Genomic DNA, 19,309 nt, shown 5'->3' with positions numbered 1-19,309 from the left:
GGACATGCTGATGACCCCGGATGAAAAACAATCCCGACACGAGGGGAGAACGGATAAAGGCGCATTTTGTTACAATTGGTGGCGTTGGGAAAGCAGATTAAGTTATTGACTTTGCCACAATATATTTTAATATTTTGGTATATATTTGAGAGTAATTAAAAGTGAATTACAGAATCGGTTAGGCGATATTGTTCAATATTTACATTGACAATTTAATACACATATCTGCCTTTCAAAAGGTTTCATTTGCAACGATAATTTTATAAATATTCCGTTTAGATTTCTTGTGATCTGACCAAATTGAAACTTGTTTATATAACTCAAATGCATTTCTATACACTTTAGTTAAACAAGAGAACTATTTTGTTGAGTACTTACAGAAGTTACTCAAATTAAAAATGTTTATCCGAGTAGACCACCAGGAGGACAGCTGCCCAAAGAAAGATGAACTCTCGCATTCACATCCGTTTTAAAACCCATCTCTACCTGTCTCAATTTACCCAATGAGTACAAATATTAAATTAATAAAATATGACTTGGCCATATGCTCGATTGACTATCGATTCACTCGCCAGAGCTGCGAGTTCCCGATGCAGTTTTCCGAATCTGCAGCCCGGCATTTCAATTGAAACGCTGCAATCACTTTTTCGCTCTGCTGCCATCGCTCAATGCCCGGAGAAAGTGGTAGGGAAAGGCATTTCGCTCGCTCACATATCAAATGTACGAAAATATTTTTAATCCGTTTAAGTGCCCAAAGCCTGGGCCCCGACTGCTTGCCCTTGGCATAGCCATTGGGTTTGGTTTGGGCCATTAAGTGAGCCAAGTGAATGCGGCGGAAATGAGCAACAATAGCAACAAGCAGCTGGGGATTGGCACTGGATTGGGTTTTTTGGGGGTTGCAGATGGGGGATGGTAGATGGGAAATGGGAAACGGGCGACGGGAGATTGAAGGGCGAAAGTAGCTGATAGCTGGAGTGTGGACTTGGGAATTTACTGCCAGAATGCCAGAATACTGGCTGATTGCAAAGGATACTCGGCGACAATAAGCCAGCGAGACACACGCACACACGCCGAAATGTTGGCCGGAATGGGAATGGGGACGGGATGGGAATGCAGGGATAATAGACAAATAACAGTTTCCCTGCGGCATTTAGCTGGCTTTCACTTCCCCCTCCCCCAACTCTCGCCACTTTCTTTCTCCTCCACCACGCAGCAAACCACCACCCACCGCCCACCGCCCACTTCCTTTGTGTAATGAAGACAGCGCCTTTGCCATTTGCTAAGCCATACTTACGCTTGTTGACAATTGCTCCGCCGGACAATGGCCCACCGGAGTGAGGGGTCAAATATGCAAAGGACTGCGGAACTGAACTCAACTGGAACCGGACACACAATGGATAACCCCGGCCATTTTATGGCGGACTGCTAGATTAGCTTTTTATTGCCGGTATTAATTGCTATTAGTCGAAGTTAATAAACTTGATAAAGCAATTTGGCATTTGGCGTTTATTGTGCCGGGGGCTATGATTGGTGGCTGGCCATAAAAATGGCGTCGGGATTTGCATTAGCTTTAATCAGGATGCGAGCACCCACCGGTCGCCGAGCGAATACCTCACCATCGCCATCACCATCGCCTGTCGACGCCATGTGGCGCTGAAATTGCGATATTAGTTAATTTGGCTTTGAGCCCTCAGAGGGTGCCAAATGAAATACGGGCTTGCACTGCGGTCTTCCAAGGAGCCATGCACTGGAAAATTACTCGATCTATATTAAAAATCTTCGGACAATATTAATAGTAACCGCCTGGCATTTATATTAGTTATTTATTTAATTCATTGTTAAATATCTAGGCTTAAATAAAACTGATTTTGATAATAGATGGGTAGATAATTTATAAAATTAGTACTCCAGGGACCTACCTTTATAAACTTTGATTGTAATACTTAGTTTGGAGTACAAATTTCGAAGAGCTAACTATCCCTAATAAAGCAAGTTTTATCTCAGGTTTAGGAAAAGCAATTTCCCTAAGTGCAGGGGTGGCAGCATGGGGCGGTGTGGAAAATGTTGCATACAAATCAGAGGCAATGCCACCTGCCAAGAAGCGTGTCGCTCAGCAGGTGTCAAAAGCGAATGTTGTCGACGTCGTCGTCGCAGGTTCACATGGAAGGGAGCTCCGTCCCCCTTTGCCACCAAAGCCCCCTGACCCCGGGCCCGGGCTGCTTAGCTCATTCACATGCGGTTAGTCAAAGCGGCGACGTGAGGCAGTGCTGCCAAAGCAAACCAAGAGCCGAAATGCCAAGGCGCAGGATGAATCCTTTGGCTGGAGAGTGCTGCACGTAAACAGGAGCACTGCAGGCGGCGGTGACAGCAGCCAGGAATCACCGGAGCAACCAAGCACCAGCTGCCATTCGAGAGGTGAGGCGAATAATGAGCTAGCATTTGCCAAGAGCGGGTTGCACAAAGCCCGGGATCCTTCAGTTGAAATTGGGCCACTACTTCGGGATAGAGTTCAAGAACAGGCTTAAAGAAGGTCCTTCAAGATTTCGCTTTGGTGTTCAAAGCACAAGAAAGTTGGCTTGAGCAGCGAAGTTTTGTTTTCCAATTAGAGCTTGTAGTTCTACAGCTATTACTTTAATATAGCATGGCAAGTATAACCATATCGAGCAATTGAAATGTACATATATGTGGCTCATTTACATATGATAAAGCTGAGTATATCTTAAAGTCGTTCGATTAAGAAACCAATGTAGTTGAGAATATGAACAACGAATCTCCAGTTTCGTAGGATCCAGGCCGTTCCGACTTATATACTACCTGCATAAAAAATAAGACTTTTGGGGAAGTTTCACCCAAGACAGACAGTATAGAATACTAAGAAGAAATATACTAGGAAATGACTCCCCCACAATGTATAAAAATATTTTAACTAAAAGTGTGAAAAGCTAAAATGATTTGCCTTATAAAGGAGTGAAAATCATCTAGGTATCCTATTTGAGATCCAATCTTTAAATCATGCCAAGCTTAGCACAACAAAGCTCTTAGATATGGCCAACTTTCCAAGCCAACTCAAGCAGTTCAATGAACCGTGTCCACTGGCTGTCTGTAATAATCAACTAATTCCACTATCAAGCGGACTTAAAAACTTTAACGAGCATCAGTAACAACTTCTACCCCATCAGCTGCATTTTGGACTTTAAGCTCTGCGAAAACCCATTTAGTATGGCCAGAGAAAAAAGCAGCTCGCAAATCGCGTTGCTAGTTGACATGGAAAATGTCTGGGGTGTGCGCCGAAAATATTGTTGTCAGAAAAGTTAATGATTTATAATGCTGATGTCGGGCATTCGTCGCCATCGCCAGTTCCGTTGGGTTGAGTTCGGTTCGGTTCAGTTCGGTTCGCATCCATGGGGTTCAGTCATGCAAGGAGAACCCCTCGAGCCAAGCCAGCGAAGCGAGCAACTTGTACAAAAATTTTTCACACTTGCCAGCAGAAAAAGGCGAGTGAAAAGTTTAGTGGATGCGGTCGATGGGGTGCGGGTGTTTTCCTTTCACCTTGGGGACCTCTTTAAAGATTTACGATGCCGCATATGCCTACAGGTCATAGCTCGGCCAATGGATGTGCCTCGCACGACAAAAGCACGCCAGACGCTCGAAATTGTTGCATTTTCCCCTGAAAACTGGTAAACTGGCAGAGTGGCAAACTGGCAATGACAGCGGCCACAGACGCAGGAGGATCCTCCACAGACGATGTCCTGGTGGCGTCTGTGGAGCGGCAATGTCACCGCAGACTTTGACATACATTTATTTTTATTATTTACGATGACTTAGCCAGCCCGGCCCTGTCCCCACTCGAACCAGCAGACTCGGTCACGGCTGGGGCCTATCTGGGCCTTTTCATCTTTAATTCTTTAAATAGACTGGCAGGGTCGAGTGGGGGATGCGAACGAGGCTGAAACGGAATCTCTCACTAAAGATTGCACGGAGAAAAAGTTGTTAGCAGTGTCGGGGTCGAGTTACACTTAAAAAAAAACACATTACTATGGCAAATTTTGTAGAGGAAATTGCATAGTATAAAAAATGAAGATTACACTTTTTGTAATACTAAAAATAACTATATAAGGAAACTTAGTTCAAAATCATAGGATTTCTGTGTTTATATTATTGAATATTAAAATTAATAAATTCTATACCAAGCTACAGATATAGTGTTCCAAGACATGGTCTTGGCCACACTTTTTCTCTGTGTGCCCCTGGAATCAGTTGCGTTTTTGCGCCGACCTCCCCAGCTTGATAGCCTTTTGTCTGAGTGCCACATTTATGTGGCAGAGGGTACGTGTATGCGTTGGTGTCGTTTATCATGATTTACTTACCGCCACGCACTTCACATGTCAACACAATATTATCGCCCTCGAGCAATGGACCCACAGCTCCGGCAACATCGCGTCCGGAGGCATCGTACACGAGTATTTGATGCGGAGGAACTGCAGGGAAAGCGGAGAAAGCGGGACAGTCGTTATAAAAGGATGCACTAAAAAAAGTTAGTTTCAGGAGCTGTATATTGAGTTCTATTCGGAAAAATATTCTAGTAATTTAAGCTATAACTTTGTTTTTGAAATGTTAATATTATTCAACCTTGACTCTGAGTATTGAGAGAGTGAGCTTAATGATCTTGTACAAAATGTAGCTGATACTAGAATATTTGATTTTCTGTCAATGATATAGGAGTTCTTCTAATCTACACAGACATTTCTTGGAGTGTACTTGGTAGGGGGAGACTCTGAGCTCTCCTTAATGGCGGTGCACTGCCTTTCGGGTACTCACCAATAACCGTTAAGTTAATTCTATGATTACGCGTGGGCGAGTTCTGAAAGTCGACGCGGCAGCGGTAAACCTGTTGAGGAAACCAATAAAAAGTATACAATAACATGGCGCCGTTTTCGGGTGGTTATGGTCCAGTTTGAGCCACTTACGCCCTCGTCATCCAGCTGAATGTTGTCCACCGATAACTTGGCCGGCTGCTGTCCGGTAACGAAATACGCACGTGGCCCAAACGAGTTGGTGTCCGACCAGTAGAGGGCCTTCTCGAAGGGCCGTCCTCGGACGTCGAAGCTGCAAAGGGAAGAGCGGAGCGGAAACGTTAAAAGTTGCCTAAGTAGTTCCTCCTTCGTTATCTCCATCTAACGGCCGCCGGGGAAATGCAAAAAATGAGTAAATAGAGGGGTAAACCCAAGGTATTGACGATAAGTTGTGTCAGCAATTGCCTCCCAGAGCATTTCAGATGTCGCAGCGAAGGTCGTAAATTTTAATGCGATGTGAAAGTTTTCAGTTGGCGTGACCTCGGGGGTTGACCTTATGCTTTGAGCATACAAAGTGGATCGTCCTTATGGGGTAAATGATTTAATTCAATGTTTTCAGGTGGTCACCATTTGTATTTAGTGATTGGTATGCATTATTTTTACAGGTACATGTGATTTGGTCAAAGCATTATTTGAATTAAGTACACCCAAAACCTTAATCTTGTGCTTCCCATATATATTCAAGGAAAATGCTCGAAGAATTGACCTAAGTCCATATGGACTGATATATGGACCTAAACCAATTTTTGTTCCATTTCAAGCTTTATTTATCGAAGGCACATTTTCATTAGGAAATAAAGCTAAGCTATTGTTTTTTGAAAGTGCAGTGGCATCCGGCTTGATACTCTTTAGCACATTAGAGCATCAGCATAAAAAGTAGAATCAGAATAAAGCCATAAACCTGACACAATCTCACATATGGCTCTCCAGGAGAATGCTAAGTAGTCATAAAAAAAATGAAATAAAGGCACAAAACGAACGGCAAAAGCTAGAACATGCCACTTAACACTTAAGCTAGGCTAAACTCTGGAAAACTGCAAACATAGTAGCACACAAGGTGGCATGCTATTTATAAAGTCTACTTTAAAGCCTCGAGAGAGCCTCTGAATAAACCCGGCAACTTATTGGACCGGCTGTTTCTCGTGCAAGGCATAAATATTGAATGGTAAATTGTAAGAAACGACACGCTCGAAAGTGGCCTGGGCCAGAGTTTTCACGCGTCTACGAAATGACCCTTTTCCTGTACCCGATGACCCGCGCAGCAAGGGTCGACAAAACGAACCCCGAGCATAAATTTGCACGCAACTAATTTCTTCCGTTTCGCATTATTTTCGCAGCCCAGCGCAACCCAGCAAACGTTTGCAATTTTGCGCATTAAAAAGCCTGACGTGCTATCTTTGGCGCTTTTATTGTATTTGTTAATGTCCGTCTGAGGACTTTGGACGTTCTGGAGGGTAGATTGCCACGCCCCCGCCCCCAGCCCCAAAGACCCCGCTCCGGATGCCCCAGCGACACGCCGTAAATGACTTGACGGTGGCAAAGCTTTCCCACAATTCTTTTCAAGACACTCGAAAAATAATTTAAGCCTGAGAACATGACACTTTAAATTTCCCTTACCTTAAATTTAAATTTTGTGGGTTATGTATATTTTAAATTATTATTTAAATGAGTCTATCAGTATATAATTGAGGTTTGTATTTTATGTTTAGTCTTGTATTTTCTTTTAAAAACTTCAAGGAAAACTTCAAATTAAAAAAACTGCTCATAGGCCTAGTAAACCCAATTTCTAGAGATAAATTCAAAAGATTCTGTTTTTGTTATAAAGGAGTATATTAGATAGCTTAGCATTCGTACAGTTAAGAATTATGTCCGGAAATAAAGGAAATTTATTGACACTTGAAATGAGCAAATATTGCGTATACGACTAGTTAAACAGATAGAATTATGTATATATCAGATTCAAATTTATTGACTTTGGGAAGTTATTTAAAACTCTCTAATGATAAGTATCTTGCATTTAGAGCAGTTATAATCTATATTGCTTATTTGCTGAAAATCAAATAAGAGGTAAGCTCATTTTCAGGATCCTTTTCTTCGAGTGCACCTTTCTAGTGACCCACACACCAGCACATCGTCTTTGCACAGTCATCGCCAGTTGTGTCCTTTTGTTGTTTCCGCTGTCGTCGTGCAGTCTGCGCTATCTGTGGGTCCTTGCCACGCCCCCTTCCGACTCGTCCCTTCCCACCGCCCAGTTGCGGTTAGCGGAGCGGTTTGTCATTGTGCCGGCTGGCAGGATTCTTCGCGGCCTCCGCCCGGCGGCCGTATTGTTTGCGCCTTTAAGTGGTTTTTTATCATTTTGCCGCTGACACAATTTATATCCGGTGCTCATATTTCTTATGCTTATCACTGTGGCTCCTCCACTACGTTACCGCTGCCGCCACCGCTTTCTCCTCTCTCCACTTTCTCCTTGGCCTTGTCATGTGTTTGGCCATTCCTCTAATTGTGTTCCAAGTGCAGTAAGCCATGCGGCGAATAAATTACGGATCCTAAGCCTTGCCCAAAGCCGGGGCACGTTCCCTAATTAGCCTAATTAAATATATGCGCGAAAATGTAAACATAACGGACTGCAGAGGGCGGGAGCTCCTTGGGAAAATTCCTTTTAAGAACTGCGCTCCAGGTTCGCGCTTTTCCTCGCTTTTCCGCGCTTTCCCCGCCTTTCTCGCTTTTCCCGCTTTTAATTTTGCGCATTTGCAAACAATAGAGAAACGCCGAATAGTCAACAAAGGCGGAGGAGCAGTGGCGATAAGGCAAGGTGGAATGGAATGGAATGGGGTTTCCTTTACCATTCCGATCCCGTCACCCAAATATGGCCAGAATACGCCGGTCTTAGCCCGGCTTGCCCTCTGTTGACGTTGTGTTTTCTCGTTGTTGGCCTTAGGAAACAATAATGCCAAGTTTGCACAATGAGCAGACCAGCAAAACAGCAAGGAACTCCCGGGGAAAGGACAGAGCACAGAAAAATAAACGCCAAATGCTCGGGCAGTAAAAATTGTAAAGCAGAAAAACAGGGAGAGCAAGCGAGTGGCAGGGAGCAAAATAAAATGGGCCAGGCCAAGAAAAGAAGACAACATTGTGGCAGTTGCAGAAATGTTGACTGTCGTCGTAGACCGGGAAAAGGGAAAGGGGCCGCGGAGAAAGCAGACGAAGAAAGGCCACAAGCTGGAGAGCGCCGAGGAGAAAGTCCAGAAAAAGTAGGAAAGCATGGGAGACAAGTGGACGCAACCACGCGACGTCGCTTCAAGAGTTTGTTCTGCACTTCAAGAAATTCATTTGTAAAAAATGATAAGGTAAATTTATAATTAATCTGGAGATACCTCCATCTTTGAGCAGAAGAAGCTGTTAGCCTTGCCCAGAATCATCCTATTAGGAAACTTCTCTCATAAAACCATTTTGTAGTTTTCTCATTATTTTTTCAAGTGCATCTGTGTCATTCACAATGGCTTTCTTCCACTCGCCCATTCTTCTACTTTTTCTTTGTCGATGGTCTGCTTTTTTCCGACAATTAGTTGAGTTTTATTTATTTTGCGTTAATTGGTAGCACTTTATCTTGGGCCCAATGAATGAGCTGCGTTCTTTAAACAAATCCCGAAGCAAGGCGGACCTTGAACTGGACGTTGCATGGGTTTGGTAATTACGTTTTGGTTTTTTCGGTGGCTTGGCATAAACTTTGACCGGCACGCCCCCTCCTCTTCGAATTGGGTATTCGCAACCCACGATCCCCGCCCCGAAATCCAATATCAAAGCCAGCTTCTCATATTGCCATTTAATGTTTTTCCTTTTTGTTCGCTCCTCAGTTTGTAACGCTTACGAAATCCTATTCAGAAAAATTGCAAAAGGGCTAAGAGAGGGCTGGGGTGGCTGGGAAAGCTCCCAAAAAAATAAAAAGGACCGAAAACTTTTGCACTCACAATATCCATTGAATAATTTTATGACAATATGTGTCAGAGCGTGTCGGAGTGTGCGTGTGTGCCCGTGTGTGTGTCGGTATTTTCTGACAGTTTAAACAGATGCTGCTGTCGTGGGAACGTTTTTCGCCGAGATTCCGTTCCCGACTGCCGAATACTCATGACAGCTGACTGGCAAAGCTTTAAAATGTCGCAAACGTCAGGTTTCTTTTAACTGATTGAATCAACTTTAATTCTGGACAACAAATTGATGTTGCAATTAAGAAGAACAAATCTGTTTGTCTTAAGAATTAATTAAGAAATAAGGTTAAATACTTTTAAAATATTGGATATATTATATTATATTACTATATTTATTATTGTATTGTATTATCTGTAGGTAATATGTAATGGAAGGCCCTTATCATGATTATTTTTAATTTTAAGCATATGGCTTCATTTAAGAAGCCTTGAATTATGTATTCTATTAGTTAGTTGCGTTCATATGGTGAAACTTATTTATATTTGCAAATATTTTTGATGATAATCATGCGCGGGTCCACTGGAGGACATAGATGATAGATCCCCTTTAAAATGTATACGTAATATGTATTTTATTCCAAAATTGTTATTTATACTCGACAAAGTTTTTTATATCCCCCCCACAACCAAATTCTCAATCCACCCCTGATTGTATCTTTTTGTTGTTAATTGTACATATAATTATCATATACGGCATTACTTAATTTAAAGTTAGAAAACTTTTTTCAAAAGGTTTGCTTTCCTCTACTTGAACAAAATAACTCTACCTACCATTTTTTATTATTTTTTTCAATATTTTATTATTTGTTATCTCCCAGTATTCCCATATTACCGAATTATACACTTGACCCCGTCCTACTATCCCTCTTACAGGGTACGTAAATTGTGGACTTCAACTATGCATCGCTTGACAAAAGGCAATAAACTATAAGGGCATGAGGGTCTGCCAACACAGGACCCACTCTGGGTGGCTTATCCCCATCCACATCCACGTCCATGGACAAAATTAGACAGGTGAGAATAGGCTCCGCATTGTACACTCGCATATTGTCTGGCGGCCCGTATCAAATTATGCATAAAGAAACCCTATCGCACGGGCGGGAGTTGCCGTGCTGAAGCGCCAAAAAGTATGCTCCGTAACTCGACAAAAGTGGCAACAAATTTAAAATTGGTTTCCACACAGGGCCACACACATCGGACAAACAAAAGAAACGCAGCACCGGGAGAAATATGAAACAATAATAACACCGAAAAAGGGGCTGTTTACACGCCCCCATATATACACCCGAAAGTATGCAAATGGTTTTACTGCCCCTTTGTTTTTGTTTTGTTTTTCCTTTTTTCCAGTCGCCCTTTGTGTGGGTATTGGTGTTATTATGGAGCCATGCTGTGTAATATCTGTAAATTTCTTTTGTTATTGCCAACAACAGTTTTCCCTTAGCCCCCTCTCCAATTTTCCCGATCCCCTCGCTTTTCCAGCGAGCGGTGTTGACATTTGTTGGCATCATTCCACACATTGTTGCCGCTGGTGTTGGTTTTTGTTTGGTTTTCGCTCGATCTTCTTCTTAACTTTTACTATATAATTTGTAGCATATGAATATATGAAGGACCCGAGGAAAAAAGCAGGTCCTGCAGAAACAAAGAGCGCAAACAGCGCCGTTCTCGTTGTGCTCGGTGGCCAAGTCCAAATTTATGCAGTGTCGCCCAATAAATTCCGCAATAAATTCAAAATAAAACTTTCATCTTGGGCTTGCCTATTTGGGTTTCGGTGCTTCGTGAGTGTGGCCGCAGGTTAGGGTTTCGAGAGCCAAAAGCCCTTCCAGAGTCGGAGCACAGATTTTAATATTTTGATTGGGGTTAAAAATTAGCTCGAAAAAGGGTTCGCTGGTGATAGGATTTCTGACTCTTTTTGGCAAACAGATATGGGGTTCCAAATATATAAATATTGCGATATTTATAGTAAATGGCTTAGCTTCTAAAAGCCAGGAATATTAATGAATCCCCCTTTTAAATCCATTCACTTATATGTATTTGCATATGATGTACGCACTTATTTTTGAGCGGAACTAAACAATAAGCAAAACAATTTAGAACAAAGCGGATTTTGCAACAATTTTATTGCGTTCAGTCATTTACCTTTCGGTCCATTAAAACGAATATAAATACTTAATTGGGGGAACTTGAAACAAGAACAGATTGTGCAAACACACAATGATGTTAAATTCACAGAATTTTCCAATTACGGCAAATTCCCTCCGTCCAATTACCGAAATCGAAGTCATTAAAAGTTAATCACGACGATGGAGAGAAGTTGGGTAATCGGGCTCTCGCCTTGGAATGCGCAATCAGGGGAAGGATTGGACCACCATTTCCGACTGTGACCAAGTGGTGAGCCGACAAAGAAAATCCCGACGTGGCATTTCTCTGTCGGCGGTGGAAACCAGAGCTTAGTGGCGGCCAAATCGATTTGCATGCGCCGCCTGCATTTCCGCTTTCACACACGCACACCCCAGACCTCCCACACAATTGCATATGCATTTGAAACTTAATTACAGTTTTAAATATACCATCTAACCTGAAATTCGCGCAAAGTGCGACTGCAGAGCCGCCTGCCGGTCGTAAAATGGCCGAAAATGCACTCGACTTAATTGCCTTTGGACCACGACTTTGCCTGTCCTTTTGGCTACACTCAAAAAGTATTCGGGGTACGAAATTTGTATTTAATTAAAAAGATATGTTATAAATATACCTTTAGATAAATAAATATAAATATTCAGCTAAATATTCAGCTTAAACACAAAATTTTGTGAGCTTAAATTAATTTAAGAGGATAAGGATATTAACTATTTTATAAGAATAAGATAAGATAAATAAATATAAATATTCAGCTAAATATTCAGCTTAAACACTAAACACAATAAACTAATAATTATTTTGTGAGCTTAAATTAATTTTAGAGGATAAGGATATGAACTATTTTATAAGAATAGTATCTTGCAATTTAACCAAAAATATTTGAGGGATATAAACACATGGGAATTTAAAAAATAATATTTATATCCCTCCAATAAATAATATTTAAGTCCTTCAAATATTTTTCATTAAATTCCCAGATACTATTTTTATAATATTTTTTATAACCTCATTATCTTAAATTAACTTCCCCAACTCAATGTTCTTTTCCGTGCAGCGGTATCCTACTCGAGGCCGTGATTCTGCCATCTTCAGCTTCTCTTCGCTTCCGTTGCCGTTGGCCTTTATTGCCATACCATTTTGTGGTTTATTACTTTCGCGGCAGACCGATTCTCAAGCAGCAGCCAAATACACACACGGCTCAACCTTTTCGAAGTGAATGCACTTTCGATTGCCCCCATCCTCCGGATTTTCCCGCCGCCCGGCTCAGCCTGTATTTATGGGGCGGTTGGCAGGCGGCTGCCGGCGATTATGGCAGTTAGCGTGGCACTCAGATTATCCGCTTTTGACAGCCAGTCCGCCGAGCTCAGTTCGGCTCAGTTGGGAAGGAGCAGGAGGAGCAGGAGGAGGGGCAGGAGCCGGGCAGAAGAGACCTATCCAATCCAATCCGACCCAGTGCTCGCAGTAAATTTAATTATTCATGCCACGGAACCTACGGATACCTGGCACCCAGCAGCCGGGCGTCCATGCGAGCTTTAAAAATCAATTAACCTTGATTGTGGCCCTGGCTTAAAGTCCACCGTAACATCGATATTTACAGAAGGGTTTTTGGGGTATATTTGTTTTCTATAAAATCTATAAAAATTTTAACCTTTTTTATTTATCATCGGATCATAAGGACTTTAACCTTTTATATTTGTAGAATTTTTATAGTTTATAAAAAAAAACAGAAATTAATAACACTACACAGAGAGAATTATTCAAGTAATTTGCACTCAAATTGACTATTTTTGTACTCAAAAATTCAGCATGAACAAAAATTCTCACATTGAGTGCAAAATACTCACTTTCAGTACAAATTTCTCTAAAAATTTTTACTTACATTGAGTACATTTGTGCTCTTTTTTGAACATTTTTCCTCAATATGAGTACAAACAGCACTCATTTTAAGAAATAGTTTAGCTTGCATTTTAGAAACGAGTATCCCCTTTTCTCATACTGAGAAATTTCAAGCGCTCAAAATGAGAAACAAGTTCTTGATAGTGAACTTCTAAATTCTCAAATGAAGAACTTTTGTACTGTAAACAGCTCCACCCATTCCCAGAAAAAAAGGTAAAATATTTTTTTTCATTTTATTTTGTAATACAGTTATATATACATATTATTTTTTATTTAAGTTTGTGTTTCATGTTCTATGTTGTAATATTTTTTCCCTTAGCTGTCTGGTCGTCTAGCGAAGATCAAAAAGGCTGAAAAAGAAAACGTTATTGCTAGCAAACATTGTAAATATATGTATATGCATATATAAGCATGAAACAATAAAAATAGACTTTTATTAAATGTACATTTAAAAAGAAATTTTAAAATTATATGTGTATGTATGTATGTACAATGTACGTAGAAACTAACAAAACTAGACACGTGCTTCACGCCACACATATGTACATACATATTGATGTACACGCTTTGGCAATATTTTTGTAGTGTTTGTTTATTCTACCATTATTTAGCACATTATAAACACAGTTTAAATTAAAAACTTACCCTCGAGGTACGGAAGGGTCGCACGAATGTCCAATTGACTAAAATAGTTTTTTAGCTTTGTGTTACGCGCACATCTTGACTTTGCTAAATCACACGGCAAATGATAGTCACACAAATGCGGCGCGCACCACTTTACACACCCATTAGTGAGAGAGAGACAACCATATACGCAACGAACTAAAGGCCGCTCATCTCTCGTCTCGTTCACAGAACGCAATTCTCTAGAACTCCTTATGAGAATTCGCAACTCATTTTTGAGTTTATCGGTTACTCATAATGAGAATATTAATTCTCAAGTTGGAAATTGAAGAACATATTTCCTCAAACTTAGAATTTTGGGATCAATTCAAGTCCTTTTTCTTAAAATGAGTCCAGCTTTTCTCAACATGAGTTTTTTCCACAAATTTTGAACTTAAATTGAGCACATCCTTAAATTGAGAATACAAATACTCAATTTGAGAACGTCATAATTTTCTCTGTGTACATTTAAGTGTCCTTATTATAATAAAATACGTTATAAGTAGACGTCGAATGTGAATCAATTAATTAAAAATGTTTTTTTTAAATCATTATTGTATAATAGACTAAACTAGTTTTGGTTTGTAACCATTCAAGAATAGGGTTTAAGAAAAAACAGTTTCACATAAAAGCAATTTTAAAGTTGGGTTATCTCACACGGTTATGTGTAGGTCAAAGTTAATGAACAAGCCTGAAGCTTCCGATAAGCGCCTTAATTTGAAGTGCCTCATCTTACAATTTAAAATTTGTTAAATAATAAAGCATGGAATTAAGACTTAAAAGAAAGCCTTTTTTAAACTGATACTTGTAGCATTTATTAACCTCTTTAATCTGATGTTAAGTCCATAATACGGTTTTTATGCTATTAAAAACAGCTCAAGTGAACTTTAATTTAAATATACTTATGTTTCCACCTGAGCCGCTCATCAAGTGCAAGTGCAGTTGATTTAATTCAATTTTTACATATTTTCATCGCTTTATTTCGGTTGATCCCAGCGTGAATCGCAGTCGCCAGGGATACGGCGAGTGCAGTGCTCCCGTTTGCCTTTGTATCGCTCCAGCCGAGGCCATTCCATTTCCTCCTGCCTTTTGTTTATTATGTAGGCTTTGTGGGGGGCGGTGGGCGTGGTCGTGGAGGGGCTGCCAATGCCATTGACGGCCTGCAATATTGAACGTGACAGTCGGCCTGTCGACCCACAGAGCTTCGCCTCGCTCCTCGTTACAGGTGGCTGTCATGGCAAATGTTAATTTTAATAATGGAAGGGCAAGCAGCTCGCCCGGCCCCTGCTCCTTGGCCCTATATCGCCACGATTCATAACAAATAAAAGTATAAAAATCTTATGAAAATCGCATTTCAAGGGTCAAAGTCAGCAGAAACAAATCCCAGCCAGCTATCCGGGCCATAAAAATGAACCCCAAGACCCGAAATAGCCTAACCCTAAAAAACTGTCTGCTTTCTGGCCAGTCAAACAACAAAGCAAAAGTTAACATTATAATTTTTAATATTTTTGCTTTTAGCCTCCTGGGCAGGACGACGTTTTGTTCGGGGGCCTCGGCTTTTGGCTTTGTATCTGGGTGTAAAGCTGTCAAATGCAGGGAGCTGCTAGACAGGACCTTGCCGGGTATTTGGGCCGTAGGTGTGTGCGGCCCGTTTAGGTGAGGCTGCCAGCTGTGACGTGCCTTTGGAAATGTTGCAAAGCCTGCCCCACAAAAAGGATGTTCGACACTGAGGCAAAAAACAAGGCTTTAAGGGACAGTACTCATGGATGTGGTGCTTAAAATGAAGTGATTCTGAATCATGCAACTATATAAGTACTGTAATCTAAATCTAATGGATTTTGGACACCATTTAGGGGTGGCTATTTAGACTAAAAATAACAATTGTAAAATTAAAACTGCTGAAACTTTATGGTTATTCCATAAACTATTGAATTGCTGACTTGTTTAAAATTCAACCAAAATGTCAGCAACTGAGGGGACGACCCTAAATGGTTTCTGCGTGATAGGTTGTCAAAATTATAGAACTTTAAAATATGTTTTCCCATTTTATTTTTCGTTTTAAGCTATTTAAAAAAAATAATTTTAAGGCAAAAAGCTACAAATATACAATTTAATATGATTTTAAAGTAAATAATGTGTGTTTGTGGTATAAAATCTTACAAAGCTGTCATGCCTTTTTTATAAAATAAGATGACAACTTGAGGTGTTGGTGTGCTGAAAATTCTGAAAATGAATTGTGTAAGACTGATACACAGCTGACCCTAATTATTTAAATTCAATTTTTTTCTGTCTTCTCTCTCCTCTGCTCGCAATTTCTTTAAGTGCACTATCACTACAGTGGAAAACCTTGGGGGACCCCGTTCTGTATCCTATTTACCCGGCTCTCTCTTTCCGCCCTTCACATGCTGCTTTCAATTTCGGCGCCTTTTCGGTTTTAGCTTTTGGTTTTGATTCTTTCCTAAGCCCCATTCAGCTGCCCCTCAGTGTGTCCTTCGATTTCACGCAGAGCTGGCAATTTTCCGCCGCAGCCCGAGTCCTGGCTGGAGTTTTCCCTTGGAATCCTGCCCTTCGCTGCGCAGCTGTTGCTGTTGTTCTTGTTTGCGCTCTTGTTATTTATTTCCCTAAATTTCATTCCTATTTCTTGTTTTCCCTTAGTGCTTTTTTTCGTGTGCACCGACTTGTCCTGGAAGGGAAATCGAATTCGAATCACTTTCGGATATTTTTGGTTATAAAGTCGGAAATTTTTGCGACATTATTGTTTTCCACATTTTTCTAGTTTTCCGCTTTTTTGTTGTTTGCCTTCCTTGGTCCAGGCACTCACCTCCCTGCCTCATATTTTCCTCTTTGTCTGGTCTGAAATTTATTGCTTCCAATTGAGTGCACGAAGTGGCAAGAACAACAGCATCAACAAGGATCAGAGTCCTGGGCGGCAGGACTCGTGAACAGTTCGCGCTCGCCCTTGAGATACACGTGCGTTGGTATACGTGTGTACACACAGCTGTATTCGTATTCGTATTCGTATTCGAACCCATATCCATGTCGTTGTCTGTGTCCTTATTCCCGAAAAGCCCGTCCACCCGCTGGCAACATATTGAAAAGGAAGCACATGTAAGCAAAATTGACAAGGCTAAAGGATATCGATGTCTGCTTATAATGTGCAACATATTAAACCTAAGCACACGTTCGCCAGCGAGCTCTATAAATAACAGCAGCAGGAGTTCGAGGACACTGCCGGGGGCTGAGGGTGTGGATAAGGACGGGGATGGTGATAGGATGTGGATGGGGGTGGAGCTCCTTCTGCCCCGCCCCCAATCAAAGTTGCCGCCAAAACAGTTTTCACTTTGGATGCCATTATTTTGCTGCCCCCGCCTTCACCCCGGATGTCCTTTGCCTCGGGCCCTGCGGCTAATATATGAGCCCATGTCGCCCTGGTTGGCCTGCCTGGCATGCCGTTGCTTTGTTTTGCTTTGACCCACTCCTGGAGCCATGTCCTGGCCCCTAGGACTCGGGACTCCAGGACTAGGCTCATGCGGCAGCTACACTTGGAGAAAATTGATGGTGGGTTGCAGGGTATGGTTGGAAAATGGTTGAATAAGGGCCCAGAAACAACTAATACTTTAAATAAGAGGTTAACTTATTTTCCATATAAAGGAAAATATTTTCAAAGGTACAGAATCTTAAGAATCTTTATTTGCCAAATCAATAAACCCTTTTTTTTGTCCTTAATCTATATTTTAAAAAATTATCTATTAGTTTTATGTTTTCTTAATATTTATATAAGTTGTAATTAACAAGAAGAAATATTTTTTTAAATATCAAAAGACATATTATATAAATTTTAGTAAATGAAACCCTTTCATACAAGAATTCATTTAATTGTCTTGCATCATCGCCCAGTGTAGTCTTCACTCGAACCGACTCCAGTTGAGTTGATATTGATGATGTTATTAAAATAATAAATTATTTGAAAATTATGAACTGCTGCCATTTCTCATGAAGCTGTCGGGTCGAGTGAGTGGAGGGAGTTGCCACTGGAGGGGCTTATAAATCAAAGGTAGCCGGCGCAGGGATCTCAGTTGGCCAGCCCCGAAAAGGGCGGAACTTCTGTCAACCGCACAGAAACACATCCACACATCCCCCCACTTACACTTGGAATCTCAAAGAGACTATAAAATTAGCAAGTGGCTGCTAACCTGAATTCAAATTCGACTGCCTCGACTGGGGCACCTGCTTACCTGTAAAGTGGCTTGCCGGCGCTCTCACGGAACCAGAGCACCATGTACACCCGGTCGTCCTTCGCCTCCGGCTCGATGTCGCACGGCAAGGATGCGGTTCGTCCCAGAACGGCCTCCACGGCCACTGTGGAAACTGAAACGGAGAGGGGAATCACAATTATGGGTGCACTGCGGTAAAATAATCATATGTGGTCTAGAGCAAGGCATGCGAGAATCTTATAGCAAGGGAAAAAGGGATTTAATAACCCGTAGTTAGTTGTTTTTTCAAGAAACTCAGATCTCTATTTGGTAATTCCTTATCAAATTATTAGTTCGTATGTTATAAACAGCACAGCAATTCATTAAAGTTATGTGTATTTCTGTATTCCATCATTGTGTTATTAAAAAATAACCCACGCCAAACCTCTAGTTTGACAAATAGTAATAGTAATAGTAATAATACAAATAGTTATATTATAGAAAATGGGAATATTTATCGAAATTCTTTAAGAAATGTCCAAACTCTGGTTAAATATAATGAGCCCTTACATGAGAATGAATATAAATAAAACACATTATAAAACAAACTGAATGTCAACCACTTTCTTTCATATGGTTCTTAAGTAAACTGCTTATGCCAGAAATCCCTGACTCATTTTTCCCTTGGTGTATCATTACCGTTTCCACCCAATGCAATTGAATGAAACGACAGGTGGGGTGGCTCTTTTGAAATGTCATGACAAAACTATTGCCAAAGTCATTAACACAATATGAAAATGTCCTTTTTGCTCGGCGCCCGGGCTGAGCTTTTGGGGTGTGGCCACAATTACTGGGAACCAACTCGACTCGAGTCGACTCCTTCGTCGATTTCCTAGCAAATGTCAACAAAACGCTGCCTTTTAAGTGTCACGTTGAGACTGCCGTCCCACAAACGCGGAGCACGCAAGGCCCCAGCCGCACGACAACCTCAAGGCAGGTCCTTTGAACCACCCAGCTACCCAGCCATCCAACCATCGCACCACCCAACTACCCAGATCCCTTCAACCACCCAGCTCCTTTCAACCGCAATAGCCGCTGACGTTCATCGTTGTACTCGCATAATCACAACCAAGTACGTGAGTGGGAATATTAATGCCAAATTGAAGCCAACGACAACGATGACGTCGACAATGGTGATGGCGATGGCCGGTCTGCGATTTCAGGACGGCCTCATCTTTTGCATTTAAACTGCCAATTGATGTCACTGAAAACAGAGAAATGCCGAGGGCATCGTCGTCGTCGCTTCCGGATGGCTAAAACTCATTCCCAATCCAATCTAGACCGCCGATTCCCCACTCCCATTCCCATCCAATCCGGGGAAATGACAATGGATTAAAGTTGGCCGGCTGGTTTCCAGTTAAAGCCCCTAATTGTCCTTTGGCGTGAGAAGGATCAAAGCGCGGCAAGTGGGCGGAACTTGGATGTTTAGTCAGTTCTGTCGTCACAAGTCGTAAATTAATAAGAGAAACATGAGCTGCAAATGCATGGCCATCAATCAGCCGGATGAATAAAACATTAATAG

At 41.4% G+C, this 19,309-nt stretch overlaps 1 protein-coding gene across 2 annotated transcripts in view; it reads right to left on the bottom strand.

The window, feature by feature from the left end:
• LOC119560486 overlaps nucleotides 1-19,309 on the bottom strand; it is a 107,715-nt gene that overhangs the window by 27,566 nt on the left and 60,840 nt on the right. For both annotated transcript variants that reach the window (XM_037873949.1, XM_037873950.1), the window contains exons 3-6: nucleotides 17,770-17,902; nucleotides 4,968-5,106; nucleotides 4,819-4,888; nucleotides 4,368-4,478 (exon numbers count right to left, since the gene is read on the bottom strand). In XM_037873949.1, the coding sequence (XP_037729877.1) occupies nucleotides 4,368-4,478; nucleotides 4,819-4,888; nucleotides 4,968-5,106; nucleotides 17,770-17,902 (453 nt within the window). The remainder of the gene's footprint in view (nucleotides 1-4,367; nucleotides 4,479-4,818; nucleotides 4,889-4,967; nucleotides 5,107-17,769; nucleotides 17,903-19,309) is intronic.

This window comes from Drosophila subpulchrella, unplaced genomic scaffold (assembly GCF_014743375.2).
Source record: "Drosophila subpulchrella strain 33 F10 #4 breed RU33 unplaced genomic scaffold, RU_Dsub_v1.1 Primary Assembly Seq354, whole genome shotgun sequence".
NCBI classification, from domain to species: Eukaryota; Metazoa; Arthropoda; class Insecta; order Diptera; family Drosophilidae; genus Drosophila; species Drosophila subpulchrella.
This window is presented reverse-complemented; position numbering and strand designations above follow the sequence as displayed.